This window comes from Suillus bovinus (assembly GCF_016758785.1).
Source record: "Suillus bovinus strain UH-Sbo-P2 chromosome Unknown EDB93scaffold_170, whole genome shotgun sequence".
NCBI lineage: Eukaryota > Fungi > Basidiomycota > Agaricomycetes > Boletales > Suillaceae > Suillus > Suillus bovinus.
Window position 1 is genome coordinate 21,886 of NW_024542226.1, and position 20,535 is coordinate 42,420.

The following is a 20,535-nucleotide window of genomic DNA, read 5'->3' on the forward strand; positions in this document are numbered from 1 at the left end:
ATCTGCGCCTTCGAAAGATTCAGAGTTTCTGACCATCCGAAGAGAAGCAAGATATGATTAAGGAACAGCCTCATCACACGAGGCCAGATATCTAGCTCAGGCTGTTTGTGCATTTAGGGTGTATTCGCGAAATGATCAAGAAGGTTGCAAAAACTTCGAAGGGCACTGGACTGATACTTGTAGGTTTTGCTATTGGTGGGTTGGTTAAATGGGCTGAGTTAACACTACTGTATACAGATGGACTCTTCGTTCGAACGTACTATAGTAAGTAATTACTTACATCAAACTCATGATGCTGGCTTTGAATTTTGCACCGGTTCTCTAGTATCTAAGGTTTATGACGATAATAAAAGTCATCAAACCCTGGCAATCCCCAACCTCGATACTCCATCAATAGCACAAATCCCATCCCGCCTCATGACATCAGATTACTTACCTCGCACAACCAATTTTGATACCCACATGCGAATGGGACATCCTAGTGAGTCTCCGCCCTCCGCATCGTCATCGGCTGACACCCTGGATTTCAGTTGTCTTTTCGTTGATCATCTTCTGCAGTATCATCGTGGTATGTGCACGTATCATTATCTCATCGACAGTGACATAGTGACCTCCTATGGTAGCTTTCAATCTCTGCGTGGCTCACCTCGTGTTTTACTGCGTACGACAACTACTTCAGTATAGCTGAACGAGACCGCACTCGGTTTCTATTGTTCACTTCAGCATGGACGATCGTATTCTCCAGTCTCTACATGCTTTTCTTCTTTTGTCTTCCGGGCAGTGTTTTGGGTAGCGTGGCATCTCATATCTTCTTGTACGTAGAATCTCTTCGACACAGATGGTCGGACTTGCTGATAAACTTGTCATAGCCTGTTTTTAACATTTGTTTTCTGGACTGCGGGCGCTACAAGTATAACTATACTTCTCGGTGAAGAGCTGAATAGAAAGTTGGTAACATCTTCTTACTACTTACCGCTCACCTCCTATCTTTTTAGTACCCAGGGCCATATCCTTTATCTTGATCAACTTAACGCACTACAAGGCTTTTCTTGGGTTACTGAGTATGTGTCGTTGATATACGTCCATGGCTTCCTTGTTTATATTCTGGCTAGGGCTCTTGTGACTTTTGCATTAGTAGCTGTGCTCATCTGTGGCATTCTCGGTTCAGGCCATCGTGACAATCGTGACAATATCATAGTACGATTGAGCAAGGTGCCGATTCGGAGCCTGCCAGAGAGTCAACCGCCGCCGCACTACTATTAGTACGCATATAAGTGAGCGAGACGTTTCTGGTTTTGTCGTTCTATTCGAGATTCGCCATGCCCCTCATCCCTGTACCATTTCTGTTTCATTCATTCTACTTTGCCTTTCTTTCTGTCCCAGTTCGCTTCTTATCATTTTCTCTTTGCCTCAAATCCAGCTACTACTGTTACATGTCTTTGCACGTTGCATTTACTTCGCAGTGACTGTTTTCCCAGTGCGAGACCATGTAAATGGAATGGCTGGATGAAAATTAGACCTTGGTTCACAAGTAAACTGTCCTGACTCGACCTTTGAGTTTATATGAAGTAAGTTCCTTTGCATTTTCTGTCAAGTCCCTTTGACCGGAATCATCAACCTCATAACAATTTGTCACATCGCCCACCTATCACAACTGCCTTCTAGCTAACTGGTCGTGCAGTTCTCCGATTCAACGACCGTGAGGTCTCTGGCACAAATCGCAGTCCCAACGTTTTCGATTGGTTCTTTGGCCTTGATGATCAACTGAGCTACACAGGGCCAGTGTGTTGTTGATGAGTGCCACTGGCATATGTTATTGAATGATCCAGTCCTCCATCGGTTTCACCTGGTACGATTGGGCGCTGAGCAGGAAAGGAGGAAATGGATTCATTACTTGGGATGGCCCACCGTGAAGGATGCGAATCCCTAGGAAGTATCACAGAAGATTCGACTGTAACCTTACATTAATCAGACTTCTTTTTAGCTATCGTTCTAGTCTTCTATTGCAGACCACGTGACAATTACATCTGCCGCTATGTAGTATATCGATTTATTGTCACGTCAATTCTGTCGGGTTATTTTGTTGTTTGTTGACAATAGCACATGTTCTATTACTATTAGAGGAGCATCTGTGCTCGAGGTTGATAGCAACATAGGTGTGTCATATCGAGCCTCGCGAGTGTTCGGCCTAAGCTCACGCAGGCTCCTAGATCTTATTATACACATTTTACGATCTAGTGAAGAAACATAGTAACTATACAAATAGAGTCTCAACCCTTGATTTTAGCATCGCTGGTACTTTGCATCCAATATCTGTAAGCCACTAATCATACTCATCGATATCACTCTGTTAACTACATACTGAATTTGAGAATCGTGTCTATTTTCTCCCAAGTAGCATGGCAATCCCTAATGAGGATGCTCGAGCTTTCGTCCCTAACAAAGCCAAACATACTTCATGGTGAAATATTTTCCGAACTAGCCCCACAGTGTATTGCTAACATAATGCCATTCAAATAGATTTCCATCCACCTTCAAGTAACTGCATACGCGCGTTGCTACAGGCGGAAACATGTATATCCTACGATTTTATCCCGTAATGAAAAATTGCCATCGCGCTCATTGTCGATGATCGACCAGAGGCTCTCATAGTCACCATGTGCGTAATTCTGATAGAATTGATAGCAATACCTGCTTGACTTTTTATACCACCTTTAGATTGCTTGAGATGCGAAGCGTCTTTATTGGTGTTGGGCAGCTTGGACTAATAAAATACGGTCGGTCAGATCTGGACTTTAAAGGTACGCTGAGTAGTCTTATTAAGTGAGACGGTCGAAGGAGGATGCTAGCTGTTTTGTTCAGCGTCTCTGTACATACCATGCCCCATCTTTGTATTACATGCTTCAAATTCATCGTGCTGATGGTCATCGCAGGTCATTTTTATCGCGTGTTCAAGCTATGAGGTCAAGAGGTTAACGAGGAAGACGCGTGATGCATTCATTGGGCCCGCATGTATCAGCTGTACTCTATAATTGGTTGGTAATTGTATATTATACCTTTGTGATGCAAATGCAGCGACATTGGTGGCATCGATTTGATCCTAGGTGAGCAATCGGAGTATTCGCAAGAGCATTTACACTTGTATTGCCTCCGGATATGGGCAATTACTTTGTGGTTGTGGATGTGATTGTGGATGTTATGGTACGTCCACAGTAGCCCCAGCATTTAAATTCTGACATGCAGATAACCTTTACCACCAGACACACCACCACCTTACAGTATTTGCAACGTTGCATCTTCTCTATATCTACTATGAATTCGTTCAGGAACATTTTCCAAAAGTGAGTCTACCGTTCTCGTGCTCTACTCGTCGTCATCATACTAATTAATACACCTCAGGTCCAACGATGACCGGACGGCGTCGCTGAAGCACTCCAAATCAATGACATACTCACAACATACACGCTACCATGGGCCGACTGACGCAAACGTCGACTCATGCACAGACTTGCTGGACAAGTCTTCCTATTCCCCTGAACCAACTGAGCGCGTCCCTCGACGTGGTTTCAGAACGCTTTCTTTAAACTCAAAGAGCTTCAGGCCCCAAGTGCCCATAAAGCAGAGGTATGTTAATCAAGCTTCAGTAGATGTACTGCAGATCCCTAACGACCATACTTTCATTGTCAGACTGGCAGAACGTAAACATTAGTGAAGTTGTGTCCCACGTCGCCGTCCAAACTCTGGCACCAGCCCATCCCCAGTCCGACGGGCTTCACTCCAAATACGATGAGATTTTGCAGGAGCAGGACCCGACTGTACTCCGTAGAATGATCAATGATCATCCCTTGTCGCCTGTTTGCGGCGAACACTGCCCAGAACATATGCATCCCATGCATTTTGATATGGACGAGCCGCAGCTCGGGTGTCCCAAGAACACACTCCAATTCTACATCAACGAGGCATTGGCCCAAGGCCGTCCCCTGGATGTACGCGCAGGTGGCCGTTACCGCCGTATCGTTGACGCGCATGACCCGATGGACATTGTTTCGGAGACTGGATCTAATTGGGATGAGCGGAGTGGAGATTAGTGATTTTATGGACACCAAAGTTTGTTTTGTGAAGAAAAGTTTGACGCTAGTTTATCTACTCGTATATGATGCCTATGGATATGGATATGATTTATGTAACGAAGTCTATTTACCATTCGAGCGAGATCATGTTCAGTAGGACTCATCGAAGAATTTTGAAATTGATTCGATTTAGTAGCATTCACTCATACACGGACTCAAATCCTCCAACATATGTTTTCAATAGTCAACATGACCAACGTACAGCAACACGGACTATTTGCTTACGTTAGCACATATTTACCAACATGTGAACATGACCTTGCGGAGCAAGGTAACTACTATGTGCAGATCAACTCTTTGTTTTGTTAAAGCCATGTACGGTCATCTCGCAGTACCTTTTGAACTTTGGCCATTGAAATTCTGCTCACAGAGTCAGCCAATTTACTGCTAGGTCTTGTCAGGTTTTGCCTCAGTGGCAAATGAACAGGAACGTAAGTAATACGGCACTGGTGCCTTAGCGATCCGCCCACTTGCGCCAACCACATGTACTAGTACGTACAATCACTGCTGAGTGTGAATTTTGCTCCCGCTCTGTCTATAATCTCAAGGAGTTCTGTTGACGGTCGATTTTCTTACGAACCAGGTATGCCACTTGTCGCCCATCCTTCAAGTCGTTGTGACGTCTGCCTTGATCCATATTCGACCTCCTCAGATCTTGGTACTTCTCCACATGCAATCGAATGTGGTCACATCTTCTGTCTCAGGTGCGTCTAAATTTCTGCTCCCGGCCAGCTTACGCCCAGCAATAATATCTGTCCCTTATTTCATATCCTCTTCAATCTCAGGTGTCTTCATTCCTTAACCACAAGCATATGTCCCCTCTGTCGCGAATTTTTCGATTTAGACCGTGCCAAGAAACTCCACGTCGGAAATCCATCCGAACAAATCAATGCTGAACAAGACAATGCCGAACAGGGTGTCGTCAACGATCGTGCTGATTTCCTTCTTCATCGGATGTCTGTAGTCTCAGGCGAAGGTGTACCCGAAGTCGATGTCGTTGAAGTAGTCTCCGAAGTGCAGGAATGGTTACAGTCTCAACCGGATGACCCCAATTCTGTGAGTCCTGTTTACTCTACAAACGCATCACAAACGCAATGTATATCGATGCTTGCTATCAATAACTTACATAGTTTTTATCAAATTTCTCATGTGTGGCTTTTTTTAGCATATACCACTTCGAGCGGCCTTAGATTCCCTCCAGCGATACAAAGCTCTTCAACGTGAGAGCGAGTATGAAAAAGCAGAATGTCGTCGTCTTCGAGACCAACTTCGCAATAGCACACTAACCACGGACCGTGGCTCCAGAACATCTCGTGCTATGGAAGACGGTCTACTTGCTAGGATCGAGGCAATGGAGACTGAACGTGTCCTGTGAGCTGCTACTCATAAGTGATGAATATTGTTTAAATGATTTCTCCGCAGAGAGGTGATTATTTGGCTCAGTGGCGTTTATGTTGGACTTACGTTGCATCCACATAGATGTCGCAATTGCGATCTCAGTTGCAAAGCCTTGACAATCCCCGACCTCGATACCTCGTGATTAATACTAATCCCCTCCCCCCTCAGCAAAACTCCTTACCTCGCAGATTAAATTTTGGTACCCACATCCGAATGGGACATCTGAGTCTCTTTCCCTTGCACGGCCATCGGCTGACACCCTGGATTTCAGTTGTCTTTTCGTTGATTATCTTCTGCAGTATCATCGAGGTACGTGCACGTTCTATTTCAACAACAGCGAAATAATGACCCCTTGTGGTAGCTTTCAATCTCGGCCTGGCTCACGTCGCGTTTTGTTGCTTACCACAACTACTTCAGTCTAGCTGAACGAGACCGCACTTGTTTTCTCTTGTTCACTTCAGGATGGACAATCATATTATCCAGTGTCTCCATGTGTTTCTCCTCTTGTCCTCCAGGGAGTGTGTACGTAGACTTCTTTTGACACGGACGGACGGACTTGCTGATAAGCTCGTAGTCTATTTTTAACATGGATTTTCTGGACCGCGGGCGCTACAAGTATAACTACAGCTCTCAGTGGAGAACTGATTCACAAGTTGGTAACATCTTCTTTCAACTCACTGCTCACCTCGTATTTTCCTAGTACCCAGGGCGTCGTATATCTTGTTCAACTTAACGCGCTACAAGGCTTTGCGTGGGTTAATGAGTATGTGTCATTGATATGTCACCCATGGCTTCCTCGTTCACATTCTCGCTAGGGCTCTTGTAACTTTCGCATTACTAGTTGTGATCATCCGCAGCATTCTCACTGATTGAATGCATGTGGCCACTAGCGCTTACGCGGGCTGTTGTCTTTTACTTCTTTTTCCTCCATCTACGTCGTGCATTGTACATGGCTGATATACAGCTCCTTCCATTCCTCTCCCGCGTGATCCAAACTTAGTTGTACCGTATCCCAAGGGTTTACACGTCTCAAGATCCATGTTTAAAACAGATGATATTCGTGTCCATCCTCATAGTGCTATCTAAGTCGCTGCGATGGCTTGTCAATTCTCTGGCCAAATTTTAACATCACAGGCAGGCACAATTGTACAAGAGGCCGCCACCGTCCATCCGTACAGCTTTTTCGGACGCTTCAGTTTACGATTTGATGTCGGTGTTTCGAGTTCGCGCGTTCCAAATTACTCGTCATGAATTCTTATATACCCTATTCTTACACTGACCTGAACTTTTGAAGATGGCTCGCACGGCCTCGAGTCTATCTCAATGCTTGCAAGACAGACGGGCTTAGAAACAACGGACAGATGAATGTACTCGTGCCATTCGATGACAGCCTGGTCTACGCGTACAGGCTTGTTGCTTGTTTGCCGCTCAGTATCGTCAGTCTTTACTACCACATGGAAGCCAGCGGGGATCCGTCGGAGACCAAGAGTGATATCAGCTGCGCGAATGGCTTGGAAATCGTCAATGTATGCTAAACGGAGATTGTTATTACATACCGCTAATGACAACTTGTTGCATTCCGTTGAGGTGTGTCTCTCGCAGGTCCTGGGTGTGTTCTCAGGCTGCATGGCTAGGCTCCTCACTAAACAATATGCACATTGTCAAGCATTTAGATTATTAGTGCTGCATATACTTACTCGTCCTTTTTTTGCCTGAAAATGCGAAATTAAGTCCATGCATATGTTACACAACATAACGACTTACGGTCGCGGACGTTTTGAACTCTTCGTCTTGTTGTTATTATTTTTGCCTGGTGACTTGCGCGTACGCTTTGTGTCTTTCGGGGGCTCAACGCTGGGTGCGGAATTCTCTACTGGAGGGGTTGGGGAAGTTTTATGCGATGACGCTGAAGAAAAGTCTCGGACGCAGAGTCCGATTTCAATGAGCTTTGAGACTCGAAGGTGACACACATCGGCGACGGTCCATTAGTAAGGATGGATGAAGGATGGATCCAAACTAACACTTGAGAGTAAGATGTGAGCTGGAGGTCATGGAACACCGCGGCAGTACCTGTAAAGTCCTGCTGTATTGTCATCAAGAAGTGAGGGAACTACAGCATGCATGTGGCATCCATCATACCGTGGAGCGCTGATGTTAACAGGACAGAGGCGACTTGCAGGATATCGAGTCACCGCTGTCTACAGTGGGCCCGGATGTAAGATTTATACAGGTTTGAACTTTGGACAGGTGCAATATTAATTAAAACAGCCGAAGTTCTCCCGGTCCTTCCGCGCGAGCCTGAGCCACATTTCTTGCAATACTTGAAGGTACTTGTGGTACTTCACTTTAACCTAACATTATACAGCCAGCTGATCATCTGCTTTTTACCTACTCATTTCATGTTACAACGATACAGCTGGGTCTGTTCCTACGATGCAGTACAACAACAAACGGCTGCCAGTTTGTGTCACATAACTAAATCCTCGCATGCAGGCTGTTAATCTTTGCCCTCGTTCCCCTAACCATCACCCACATTGGATGATGTAGTGAATAAAAGGGCATGCGTCACATTGTCTGTCTGAAAGTCAAGGACTTCGTCAGTTAATCGCTCCATGTCCTCGGTGTCGATGAATCATATCGCCACATAATATCTAAGCTTTGAGTTGTGCACGCAAATTCTTCTCCAACGGGCCCTGGCTCGAATAAGCTGCAAAAAAGCTCCATCCCTGAACATCATATGCGTCAATTCAAGATACCCCAGGTAACAACATGAAATGATACCCACTTCAAAAATCTTATCTCCTGCAGCTTCAAGTAGTCATCATGCCCCACATTTGCCCCACTTCTTCGACACAATGATCTTTTGCAAGCTTGGGAACTTGTACCGTGCATGGCGGAGAGCTTCCCGGATGACCGCAGCGTTCAGTTCCTTGCAGCAGATGGAGAGGATGATCGATCTGCCCAATGTTTACCCGTGCGACAGTGTCATAAAGCTTCCACCAAGCACCGCACATACCAACATGAAGCCTGGATAGAAAACGTTAAACATATAGCACGAATTCACACCTGAGTCGCAAACATATCAGCACCCGCGCAACTCAACATCTTGGGATGACTTGAAATGGTACTCGGACACCCATTTCAAGTCCTTGCCAGAAATCTTGGCCACGGACTGTTGGCGCAGATGCGAGCTGCTTCAGGCGCCTCAAAACCCAGTTGCTCAAACATATCAAAAACGAGACAGCAGCAGAAAGGGAACTCGTCCACAGACGGAAGCTTCCGCCCAAGGTCGAAAATTCTGACCTACGAGGACGGAGTGAGTACGTCAGTGAGGTGATGTGGATGAACGGACCTTGGGGTCAGGTATATCACGAATTGTAGGGCTTGTTCTTACAGTAATGGTGGCGTCAGGCGGAATGACGATCCAATTGCGGTCAGTACATGGTTCTGCAGAGTCACATCTGAGACAATGGGATTACATCCACCCCAACCAATAGCAAATCAACACTCATTCGAGGTCAAATCACCCCCAACGTATAAGGGTCATCCAACAACTGGAAGAGCGACACACATGTTACATGGAAGTGGATGATGGAGCCTGAGGCCTGATGCATGATGTTTGCATCAAGTTTGCGTTGAACCTGACTCGGCAAGCGCCGGGCGAACCGTAGGTAATATACCCGTGCCGGCTATACCCTACTACTAGGAGCTTGTTCGGTAACCTGAGTTTGAATGAAAGTTGGGCGCAAAGTTTGACAATGCACAGCATTGAACAGGCGGCACGACGAACGCCGGTGTCGGAGATCGAATGTCTTTCCCTTCCGACCATGGCCACGAAATCTGTTATCAGCCATCGCGCATATGATCAGCGCAGAAAGCAGATCTTTGTAGCAGTCGCTACTTTCATAATCTGTAGCCAACTCCAGCTGATACAAATGTCTTTACCAAAGGAGAAGGCTCACTGGGAGGATGCTGAGGTTGATGCCCTCCTCGACTATCTTATCACACAACGATCAAAGTTGGCTGGAACCAACTTCAAAGAACCGACCTACAATGAAGCTGCCCTCAAGATCGCAGGGTTGAAGAAAAGTGGCCCAGTAAAGACAGCATCACATTGCAGGGTTAAATGGGCAGGGGTATGTTGTCTCTTGTGCCACTCTGAGTCCAGCCATCGCTGATGCAAATATTTTAGTTAAAATCTACTTACAATGCTATTGAGAAATATCGCAACCGATCTGGGTGTCATTGGGATAGTGAACATGGTGCTAGCATTCAGGGGGAGGCAGCTGAATCTGTGTGGAATGAATTTATTCACGTATGTAATCACATTTATGTATTAATTTCAGCTGAATTTATCTTGCCACAGAGCAGCTCTGGGAAGTCCATGAAGTCGTTCAAGAACACTGGTTGGAGGTTCTACAACAAGATGGACCAAATCCTACCGACTAACAGCATTGCACATGGATCTGCTTCATACAACCCCACGTCATCAGCTGCAACCGGCACTCAAGTCCCAGTGCCAGGTCCCAGTGTCAGTAACATCACTGATGATGCTGCACCAGTACCAGGTCCCAGCACCAGCACCAGCAACATCACTCATGATGTCAGTACTAGTATCCCCTCCCTCATGCCACCTCCTTCTTCTACCTCTAGCCTGGGAAAGCGCCAGCTCGACGATATGATGTCAGTTGCCCCTTCTGCATCCATCATGTCTGAGTCGGTCTCGCAGCTGGTACCATCAGAATCCGACAGCAAGAAGCTCAAGTTAACGGGTACGAGTCAGCGTAGCAGTGGGAATGGTGGCAGAAAGGGCAAAGATGCTGCCAGCGCCGCCGCATGGATGAACCTGCAAGGTTCCATTAATCGCCTGACCGATGGTCTTACAACATCGACCGTCACTGAAGATTCTCGGGTGGCGGATGAAACAAGATGTGCACTGGACAGCATGCAAGCAGAAGAGGACTTGTCGCATGATGAGAAGATTGTCCTCTTGAACGCGTTCTTGCTGAATGCGAGAATATGCACTGTGTATTTGAGTACCACGCCGGAGCTTCGCATTGGTTTTTTGCGGTCTATCATTCAACAAGTCAAGCACAATATTCCATTTTTGTAGTAGTAGCAGAATGTTGTACTACTACTGTATCAAATAGCATCATCATTGTCAGCATCATTTTCAAGCTCTGCATACTGTTCATCATCTGAAGCCGCCTCCTCATCACTTTCCAAGAACTGATCTACATCCATCAAGTCTCGTTCATACAAGTAGTTTTGATAATCCTCCCACATTTGCGTTGCAATCTGATCACGAAGGTTGTTTGTGTTGGTATGAATGGGCACTGCACCTGAGTTATCAGTGTCGGCATGTCCTGGAGGTGCTGGGAAGGTGTCGTGATGGTTGTCATTGACAACGGGTATGTGCGGCAAAGGACCTTCGTCTGGGTCATGAGCGCGGATGTAATTGTGAAGAGCGCATAGCGCTGTAGGAATCCGCGCCTGAATGTCAATGCTATATTCAGGGGATATGAGAAGGATGCGAAAACAACGTTTCACAACACCAAAAATTCGTTCAATGACGTTGCGAGCCGATGCATGACGGAGGTTGAACAACTCTTCTTTGTTAACAGGTCTAAAAAATAATGTCAGATGAGCAAAAAAAAACAACTGAAGGTTTACCTAGTGCTAGCACGGCCCCATTCAGCAAGGTGATAGTGAATGCCACGATAGGGGACTAAGAGCTCTTTACATGAGGGGAACCCTGAATCAGCAAGAAGATATTTTCCAGGCGGGATATTCAGGCCATCATTGCAAGCTACATCCCAGAGTCGAGCATCGGTTGCTGATCCCTCCCAGCCGGTCAGTGTGAATGTAAAATTGAGGTCAAAATCGCACACAAAAAGGCAATTTTGAGAGATGAAGCCTTTGCGATTGTAATAGAGGTGGCGGCTGTGTGAAGGAGGGTATGCATGGATATGACTGCCGTCAATCGCTCCGATGGCATCTTTGAAGTAAGGCCAGCGTTTTGGGTTGTCGCGAATTTCACTTGAGACAGGTGTGCTGTCAGTGGGAAGGCGGACATGTGTTGTGTAGAATGGATGGGACGAAAAAATAAAGAGCATCTTGCGGAAATAGCTGTTATATGAGTGACTTGGGGTTAGTACTAAGTTCAAGCAAGGTTTTGCAAACTACAAACCGAGAGACTGTATCATTTGACCGCTGGAATCGTTCCGCGAGATGTCTTAAAGATAATCCGGTCACACACGCATATAGGAATATTGCCAGCTGCTCCTCTAATGATACGTGGCGTGAATCTGCATGGCCAAGGCTTCGAAGATCGTTGACCAAACTCTCAAAGACCTCAGCATGCACCCCAAGCTCACAGCGTATGCGTTCAGGGTGGCCAACAATTAATTCCATCACCCATTCTTGACTGGTCAATGACAAGTGTGGTAGGGCTCAGGATCCTCAGGGGTCTGTTGTATGAGTAGATGTGTAGTAGCGGCAAGCAATATGTTTATCAGGAGAGCAATGTAACGGAAAGTGCGCTTGCGGACTTCTGCTCTTGCGATGTGCACCGTATCCGGTTGAGTTTGCTGAAGAAGATGAGCTGCAGTGAGATGCCCCCCATGGGGGGTAATGGGATTAGGGAATAGTGGCTGATTTACTGATAGGAGTCCCTGTGGATCCATGGCTGGTATGTTGTACCGACTCGTAATACCTGTGATGATCAGCACTGATCCTTTTCAGTCTCCGCTCACAACTCAGACGCACCTGCGCCACATCAAAATTGTGCGTTGAAGTAAAGTTGCTCTAATGTGGATTACCGAACAAGCTCTCAGGGTTTCGAAGTTTCGTTTTGCTTTCAAACGCACGTGATACGTTTTCGCGGAATTTTCGAAAGTCCCGTTAGTAATATACGACGTTGTAGGTGACACTTAGTGTTGTGGGCAGAACTGACGAGTTCTGCCAACCGGTTTGGCAGAACTGGTTGTGCCTGGCAGATGGCAGAACTCCGTGAAAAAGTGCTGGCAGAACTTGGCGGAACTCAGGGTTGGTAGAGCACTAGTCCATAATAATCTGTACAATATGTGTACCTTAAAAAAAGTGAAACGAGTCACATATGCCTCTTGGCTGATCCTTCGTCCCAAAATATGGTCCATGCTGGTGGCCGCCCAGTGCCATCCCTAATCAACGACAACTTTGAGCGTCTCGACAAAGTTGCAAACAGTTCTGGCCGTTACTTCTGGAAATGCAAGCACTGTGGTAATCTCGACAATTCCCTGGCGCCAAAATCCAAGGTCGCGACAATAGTCTGCCTAACCATATCATCCGCCACTGCAAGGATGCTGCTCCTGAGCTTCGCCAAAAAGCCCGGACATTATTATGAACAAGACAGGTGACGATGGTGGTCAAGTTATCTCACCAGCTGCTTCGTCTAGTTCTGGTGGTGTGATCAAGAAGCGGAAGAAGATTTCGACATTGGATGGATATGTAGACTACCCACTTAGTGACGAGCAAGCCAAACTTGCAAATATAAAACTGCTTCGGTAGGTTCACGATGAATGTGCAACAAAAATTCCAAACCAATATCATGTAACAAGGTTCATAATTCACGTTTCACCCGCTAGAGTTATGCCAACCGGCAGAACTGGTTGTTCTGCCGGTTCTGCCGGTTCTGCCGGCACTACTATTCTCAAGTAGTTCTGCCCACTGTAGTGACACTTCCGATCGTCCCGTATATAAATATAGCTGTTCTCCGATCACTTTCAACACTGGTTCAACTTCATTGGCCAACCATCACCAAATTGGGTAAAAACGAGTGGGACAATTCCCAGCGATTTCAATTCAGGGTTTCGAAGTTTCATTTTGCCGTCAAACGCACGTGATACGTTTTCGCGGAATTTTCGAAAGTCCCGTTAGTAATATACGACGTTGTAGGTGACACTTCCGATCGTCCCGTGTTTTCATTGGCCGCCTACTTTTAACACTCTTCAACTTGGCCAACCATACACTTCAATCACAGCAATCGGTATCCGTCCCTTTAGTATAAATATTGCACCTCCTTGTTGTCAGTATGAGCATTAGTCCTTCTGTACTCTCACACCATGTCCTCATCCTGTTCCATTCAGGTGTGCTTTCAAAGTTAGGAATCCTTGACTTATGACCGAATGACGCCGACCCTTCCAGATTGCGGCTGATGGCAGAACATCTGCAGAAGAACTCCCCCTTCCAGAAGCCCTTTGTCCTACGTCCCTCGTAATGAGGGTGTTGTGTTTTTTGGCACTGGGACGCCCAAATCTTGATGATCATTGGAAGTCGCTCCAATCAGAGCAAGCCTTCGAAACCGTTAGGACCAGGTTGTGCTCCATCCTGGCCAGCACCATCACCACGGTAAGCTATCCAACTCTGCGCCCGTCGCGAACCAGAGCCGACGCTGACATGCTCTCATAACTTAAGGCAAGCGTCCTCCTCGCCATAAGCGGTGTCTTCGTCAGTACGGCCTCCCCCGTGTTATACTTCGACTATACGTCGCCCGTTTCCTACTGTCTCCTCTTTATATCCCTTATGTTCGCCGTGCTCGCTATGTTGACGTCTGGCTCGAGTATGATACGTTGGCTGCACACCGATCGCCACTGGACTCGAGAAGTAAGTCTCATTCTCGCCATGCTGATTATATTGGCTGACTTGATATAATCAGCAACTCAGGCCGGGCGGCTACTTTGTCTTGTCCTACCTGTTGTCGATAGTCACGCCTATATTCTTCGTTCATTCTTCGTTCTCTCGTCCCTGAATTGTTTCATATTCGGTGAGTTGTTCCCTCATTTCGTTCTTTTCGTGGTCCCTCATGCATTTCACTCCTAGCGATGTTGATAGCAGGTTTTTCTTCTCATAGCATGATCTGCCGCGCCGTCGCTGCGCTCTGGATGATCACATACGTTGTCAATGTGGGCGCAATATTGATGGAAACTATGTGGAAGTATGCGACAAGCCTCAATCACGCTGGACATCGCCAGTAGTTCCCACTTACCTCCTTTCACCCACAGTTTGTACTAGTTATGCTGTATACGACGTCCCTGATATGACACAAATGTGCTTCGAGTATATGTATGCAGTCTGTAGTTTTCAATTATGCAAACCAAATTTTCAAGTATTTCGCAGAATCACACACCATGTCGAATCGTGTCAATGTCAACGCTCATATAAAGTCTCGATTGGAGGATGCTTTCGCAAGAGGGAATTAAGAACATTTCAATTCACATCATGAAACCTAATCGATGTTATACAATTTTTGACAAGTAACAATACAGAAAGCACGACGAAGGCTGTATCTAGAGGATGAAACATCAGATAAGATTCAACAACGAGATACGTTCCCTCAGGAAGAACAAATTGTCCATCATGAAAATCGGACATATGCTTGTATGTTATAGAGCATCTTGGGGAGTGAAGGGGAAGGGGATATAGCAAAATACTCACCAGTGCTCCATTATTATACAACCATCACAGGACGATCTGTCAAAAGAGAAAAGGAAAAGTAAGCAAGTGATGCAGATGAGCATGAAGCATGAAGATGAGAATCAGTTGGTGATGCATGTTACGAGTGATGGCTCATTGGAGACCGTCGCCGACTCGAGGATGGAAAGTATCGTCATTCGAGAGCATAAGTCGTGAGGCTTACCTTCGCCAGTATACATGTGTATCGCCGTGTGCGCAATGGTGAAAGTATGAAAAAAATAGGCTTCCTTGCCGAGCTTGATCCTGAAGCGGAGTCTGGCGGAGATTCAAAAACACCTACAGTTTCTCTCGCGATTTTCTTATTCCATGTTCATGTTCCGCTCTCGCTCTGTCGTCGTCTCCAGTCGTATGGATCAACTGGATTAAGGTGAGCAGCAAAATTTCTCGATGTTGGAGCTTTAGTGCACTTTTTTTGTGATGATACAATCAGTTCTGCTTCCGAAAGAGACACAATCTCTTGTGGACAACCTTTTACCAAAAATTCTCAATCCTGATCCGCTTTTCTCTTGATTTACGGAGAGCACAACATGCTAACGCTACTGTTACAGTTGAATACACCGGTTCTTCCTCGATGTGCTCATTATGGTAGAGTGAGTATCCACTATGATTTTGTGCATTCATATTTGCAAGACGAAACCAAGTTCATCCATTCTTTGAGTCTCCCGTAGTTGCACGTTCGTTTGATCACTCTTGTTTGCAAGAGATACGTTTATGCCTCGTTTTGATTCATGTGCGTTGGTCCAGCGGGCGTTGCCTTGCGGGAGACAAGAAAACATCGGCTTTTCTGATTCATGTCGAGGTCCTGTTGAACACCTTGCTTACTGTTATGCTTTAGGTCGACTGCGATTCTAGATCACTATATGTACTTGACACGACCATGTTTGTTTGTCAATAAAATATGTTATGTTTTGCATATGACCGGGCACTGCGAGGCACGTTCTATGGTATGTAGTACAAGTCAAACGTAGAATTACAAGATATAAGCTCTATTTGAGATAGTCGAGTCCCCCATATCTGCGAAGAGCCAATTGAGAATAGCTGCAAGCCTAATACCACCCTGAGACATCAGCTTCTCAACAATCCATGCATCCTCGATTGCCCCGGAATACTCGGGCGTGTCGAGCTCGAGGTATGGATTCTTCCTCGGCCTGGTGAGCCAGTGGACTTCAAGAGTTTGATTGGATGAGTTGCAGGCATGATCGTGAGTACCCTCAGAGAAGGAAACACGGTTGTATGGTGGTTCATCTAAGGCCTTCGGGAACACGATCTGGCAGTTCAGAGCGTGAATGGGAGTTGCCCAATGGTATGGACACAAGGTTTCATCATCGGTGTTCAAACCTCCATCTGTAAGATGCGACCCCACAATCCAAGACCCTGTGCGACGCCCAAAAGTCCAAGATAACCATTGCTCCCAGTGAGTTTGGAGGAGTTGGACGGAGGGTTCGGCGGGACACGTAAGCCATGAGTCGAGCTCGTTCTCGTACTTGCCCATAATGCCTTCCCATACGATACGGCGAATATAGGGGTCGTAAATAGTACCCCGAAGGTGAGTCTCAACTTCGGGAAGTGGCAGATGGCGGGTATAATTGGATGGTATTGTGCGGATTCTTTTGGCTATGAGGAGGCCATCCCAGAGAGAGTGAAGGTCTATGGAAGATGATGATAAGAGCGAGGAAAGATAAGAGCGGGAACGACTGACTTGTTACACGACTGTCAAATGAGACTTTAATTCCGTTCCCTCCTCGATCACGTCCTGTGAGGTGCAATGGCATATGCATATCCCCGACGAAGTGAATGAGAAACTTGAGTGCGACTTGTGCTGCATCTTCATCGCTCGCAGTGGTCAAGCCAGCTTTGCGCAGGCCCATGTAACTCTCCAGAGTACTTGTGGTATTCCTTATGCCGCTAAGCACGTTGATATTCCTTCTACCCTCCCAGCCTTTCTCTCCCGGAAAAAGGCAAGTCTCGCTAGGATAGTCATCCGTTGCGCCAATAGTGAAGGGGGCCTGTCCACCTATACTGTGGCAAACCACGGACCTTGTCCGCCCAGGCAGCAACCGGAGCGAGATGGCAGTCCCCTTTGTAGTTCAAGATGTCACACAGAATGGGCATGACTGAAGGATGCAGATGCATCTGAGCGACTGTCGCGACGACTTCATGACCTATAGAAAGATTAGACTCTTCAGAGGCGACGCTCCACCATACTCACCTACCGCTCCCCATGCACTGACGTATGGTATGATAGTGGACCCTGCGGCAAGAATGAGCGATACCCGCGAAAAGCGCATCGTGGTGGTGTAAAAACAAGCCGATACTGAAAGCGAATCTTCTTATATCCAGCGGAACGTGCAGTCGGAGGGGAACCAAATGGGCTTGCACAGATAAGGTGACAAGCGTAGTGGCAGACAAGAGGTCTGAGGATAAGGGAAATACAATAATAGCTTGTACACAGCCACATGCCATAGCAACTCGAACATATTACAGTCCTTCCGGAAAGTCTTGACTCACGTGTTCGAAACGGTTCAAAAATAGTGAAAATGTTGAAAATTCAATTAAATCACTTTCGAGTTTTGTATGCCTCTGAACGGCTTCAAAGATATCATATCTCACACGTTTGTCACTCAGACTCGTCATGGTCTACCAGAGTATCAGTCGCGATCGGAAAGAACGAGCCCTGTACCTGCTTTTGGAGGAAGGATGGGACATTGAGCACATTGCTGTTGCTCTCGGAGTATCGCCCAGAAGCATAGAGCGGTGGAAGGTAAATTATGATGAACATGGTCATGTTAACCCTCCTACACCAATCATGGGTCGCCCTCGCTTGCTGGATCAAGTTATGACAGACGAGATCCACGAGCTGCTAGCTGAAACCCCGTCACTGCTACTTGACGAGATCAGTGAATGGCTCGCCATATACCACGATCAGCCTATATCGACGTCAGCTCTCCACGAAAACCTCAGGGACCTTACACCTTCATAGGTTGTTTACTTATATTTGTGCCGCCATACTCTCCAGATTTCAATCTGATCGAGGAGAGCTTCAGTTGCTGTACGTTCGACTACATTTCATTTTATTCTGTCGCTCACACTTCCGCTACAGTGAAGAAGTGGCTTCACGGCATTGGAGAGATCTCCAACACAGCCAATTCCCTGAGCAGGACCTTCGTGAAGCTTGCTTCAGGGCCGTAAATGCCGAAAATGCTCGAGGCTGGTATATGCATAGTGGCTATCTGTAGCGCGGACAATATTACGCAGGGGAGTAGCTAATAGCTGCATTTACGGGGTAACAATATACAGGTATGAATATCTACAAGTTTGTGTAAGATTATCAGAGTTTAACAAGTGGTAGATGTGCGAAGGTATCTGCGGCACAGTCGGAATCATATTTCCGCTTCATAGCTTACTACCAGGGATCCGAATCTTCAGTGCAGGCTGCTTGGCATAAATTGCATCTGCCTAGGTGTCAGTTTATTCCCGTCGAGTAACAAGGAGGTAGTCACGGTAACCTTTGATCGCTTGTAGCTCAGGAGCAAGCTCTAACTCCGAGTCATCGTCCCCATAGGTTTCATCACCATACTCGCCCGAGGAGTCTTCCATACCACCAAGATTACCATGTTCTTCGTCTAAAATGTTGCCAGATTCCATATGGATACCATCAACAGATTCATCATCAGAGTGTTGTGAATGAGAGGCATCCTCCTCGTCGGAGCATTCAGTTACTGTATTAGACATAATCTAACGTTCAAAGAGTGACACTTATGCTTTTCTGCTCGACTTTGAAGGAGAGTGGTGCAAGTTTGCTGAATTTTCGATTTATTTGAATTTTCAACATTTCTACTATTTTTGAACCATTTCGAACACGTGAGTCAAGACTTTCCGGAAGGACTGTATTATCCATATCGCCGCTCACCCCCAGTGAAACTGGACATGGCCAGAACGGTTGAGATAGAGTAGAATATTGTTTAGACATATGATTTATATATCCTGTAATATGGTATCATCTTCACAACATCATCATGGTCTGTGCATCACATCGTAAAAGCATCGCATCGCATCACGAAACGTTACTTAAGTGTAGCCCCCGGGGTAGTCGAATTAGAGATCCACCTCCGCCTGACAGCAACTTAGGCAAACGCCCTCAGCGGCTGTACTCCGTAAAACAGCGATAGGCTGTCGGGGGTGTCTGCGTTGCAACGGACGAGTCAGGAGTAACCACCGTCGGACACTGTACATGGTAATTGCCGTTGTCTTACCTGCCAATGCATGCAGCTCACTGAGATTGACTACGACATTTCGATTCGCATGTCACATGCCAATATCAGAGAAAGCATGAGTCCTTGATTTTGTAGCCGTGGGAAAGTAAATGGTGTGCGATCGAGTTTCAGTCGCACCGTTGAGCTTCGATGGCGGTCCATCCCGAAGCCAGATCGGTTCACCGAACTGGAAGTCGGGGATTATTATGTCATTTGATCTCATCACTTGCTCATCACAATTAAAAATGTTCAAGTTCAACTTCGACGTGGAGGACGATACTGAACATTACAGTACAGCTGTAAATCACACAACACAGAACCAGGGGCACGCTTCCGTGGAGGCGGCAGTCGTTCCTGATGTATTCACGGAGCTTTTTCTCGCAGACGCAGTACGTATAGACGCTGCTCATCTTCGTTTTGTAAAACTGATCTGGGCGCGCAAGGATTAGTTAAACAGCCTACCGTCCAAAATATCTTACTCTCCAGTCACGATCCCACTTGCCAACGGAGGTGAACTTTCCCTTCCACGCCGTGATCTGTTCGATGCGAGGTTTCAATTGATCTCTCAAAATGTTGATGACCCGGATGCATTGGAGCAACCGTCCGTCAACGCACGGTCGGCGCTGCACTTTTTAGATACACCCTCTGACCTCGTGCCTCTCGTCTATGAGGGCGGCTTGAAGACTTGGGAATGCAGTCTTGATCTTGTCAGCTATCTAGACGGCATAAAGTCACAGTTTGATTTTAGCGGCAAGCGCGTGCTGGAGGTGAGCATCCATTCTCTTTGCTTTTATCGTAGCATGAAACTCATTCATCGCTTCACAGATCGGATGTGGCACCTCGATTCCATCGCTATACATCCTTCATCGAATATTCTCCTCCCCACCTTCTCAGAATCAGACACATATACACCTCCAGGACTATAACGCCTCCGTGTTGGAATTGGTGACTATTCCCAATATTATTCTGACCTGGTGTTCGTAACATTTGGTTTATTTTCTTTCTTCACGTCTCACTCATGATACAGATCTGTCAGAGGCAGCAGAGACATACCGCAAATCAGAGGAGCGGGCAGACTCTCCTTTGGAATTGAACATCTCGGAAAGTCTTAAAGACGCGTTCCATCAATCCCTGGTGACCTATGGTGTCGATTTACGTTTTTTCTCTGGCTCATGGGACATTCGACCTCCAAAATCAGTGGGAGCTACAACCTGGTGTTAACATCTGAGACCATATACCGG

General features: G+C 46.4%; 7 protein-coding genes across 7 annotated transcripts; 6 read left to right on the forward strand and 1 right to left on the reverse strand.

The window, feature by feature from the left end:
* Positions 1-417: 417 nt before the first annotated feature.
* EDB93DRAFT_1096847 (uncharacterized protein) lies at positions 418-1,263 on the forward strand (the record flags this gene model as incomplete). The annotated part of the gene is made up of 6 exons (XM_041446825.1): positions 418-481; positions 531-568; positions 624-814; positions 870-947; positions 996-1,061; positions 1,113-1,263. 6 exons carry the CDS (start codon positions 418-420, stop codon positions 1,261-1,263), a joined length of 588 nt encoding a protein of 195 aa, XP_041300855.1.
* A 3,149-nt stretch (positions 1,264-4,412) lies between these two features.
* On the forward strand, positions 4,413-5,748 carry EDB93DRAFT_246243 (uncharacterized protein). Its single transcript, XM_041455837.1, has 6 exons — positions 4,413-4,445; positions 4,501-4,561; positions 4,623-4,834; positions 4,916-5,186; positions 5,296-5,556; positions 5,610-5,748. Exons 2-5 carry the CDS (start codon positions 4,550-4,552, stop codon positions 5,503-5,505), a joined length of 705 nt encoding a protein of 234 aa, XP_041300856.1. The 5' UTR covers positions 4,413-4,445; positions 4,501-4,549; the 3' UTR covers positions 5,506-5,556; positions 5,610-5,748.
* On the forward strand, positions 5,300-6,681 carry EDB93DRAFT_246182 (uncharacterized protein). The gene is made up of 5 exons (XM_041455836.1): positions 5,300-5,556; positions 5,610-5,837; positions 5,890-6,050; positions 6,103-6,291; positions 6,344-6,681. The coding sequence occupies exons 2-5, from the start codon at positions 5,610-5,612 to the stop codon at positions 6,399-6,401; spliced, it is 636 nt and encodes a 211-aa protein (XP_041300857.1). The 5' UTR covers positions 5,300-5,556; the 3' UTR covers positions 6,402-6,681.
* A 5,995-nt stretch (positions 6,682-12,676) lies between these two features.
* On the forward strand, positions 12,677-13,226 carry EDB93DRAFT_1109508 (uncharacterized protein; the record flags this gene model as incomplete). Its single annotated transcript, XM_041447981.1, has 3 exons — positions 12,677-12,921; positions 12,965-13,072; positions 13,154-13,226. The coding sequence occupies 3 exons, from the start codon at positions 12,677-12,679 to the stop codon at positions 13,224-13,226; spliced, it is 426 nt and encodes a 141-aa protein (XP_041300858.1).
* A 125-nt stretch (positions 13,227-13,351) lies between these two features.
* Positions 13,352-14,673, forward strand: EDB93DRAFT_1187646 (uncharacterized protein). Its single transcript, XM_041450846.1, is given in 6 exon segments — positions 13,352-13,654; positions 13,713-13,916; positions 13,983-14,171; positions 14,224-14,282; positions 14,294-14,331; positions 14,388-14,673. 6 exon segments carry the CDS (start codon positions 13,631-13,633, stop codon positions 14,540-14,542), a joined length of 669 nt encoding a protein of 222 aa, XP_041300859.1. The 5' UTR covers positions 13,352-13,630; the 3' UTR covers positions 14,543-14,673.
* A 1,338-nt stretch (positions 14,674-16,011) lies between these two features.
* On the reverse strand, positions 16,012-17,329 carry EDB93DRAFT_1272795 (phospholipase C/P1 nuclease domain-containing protein; the record flags this gene model as incomplete). The annotated part of the gene is made up of 4 exons (XM_041454356.1): positions 16,012-16,688; positions 16,741-17,047; positions 17,079-17,203; positions 17,251-17,329. The coding sequence occupies 4 exons, from the start codon at positions 17,327-17,329 to the stop codon at positions 16,012-16,014; spliced, it is 1,188 nt and encodes a 395-aa protein (XP_041300860.1).
* A 2,126-nt stretch (positions 17,330-19,455) lies between these two features.
* On the forward strand, positions 19,456-20,491 carry EDB93DRAFT_1187662 (uncharacterized protein; the record flags this gene model as incomplete). Its single annotated transcript, XM_041450847.1, has 4 exons — positions 19,456-19,683; positions 19,744-20,061; positions 20,120-20,270; positions 20,322-20,491. Coding segments are annotated over exons 1-4 (822 nt in total), but the record flags the coding sequence as incomplete, so codon positions are not given.
* Between the last annotated feature and the right edge of the window lie 44 nt (positions 20,492-20,535).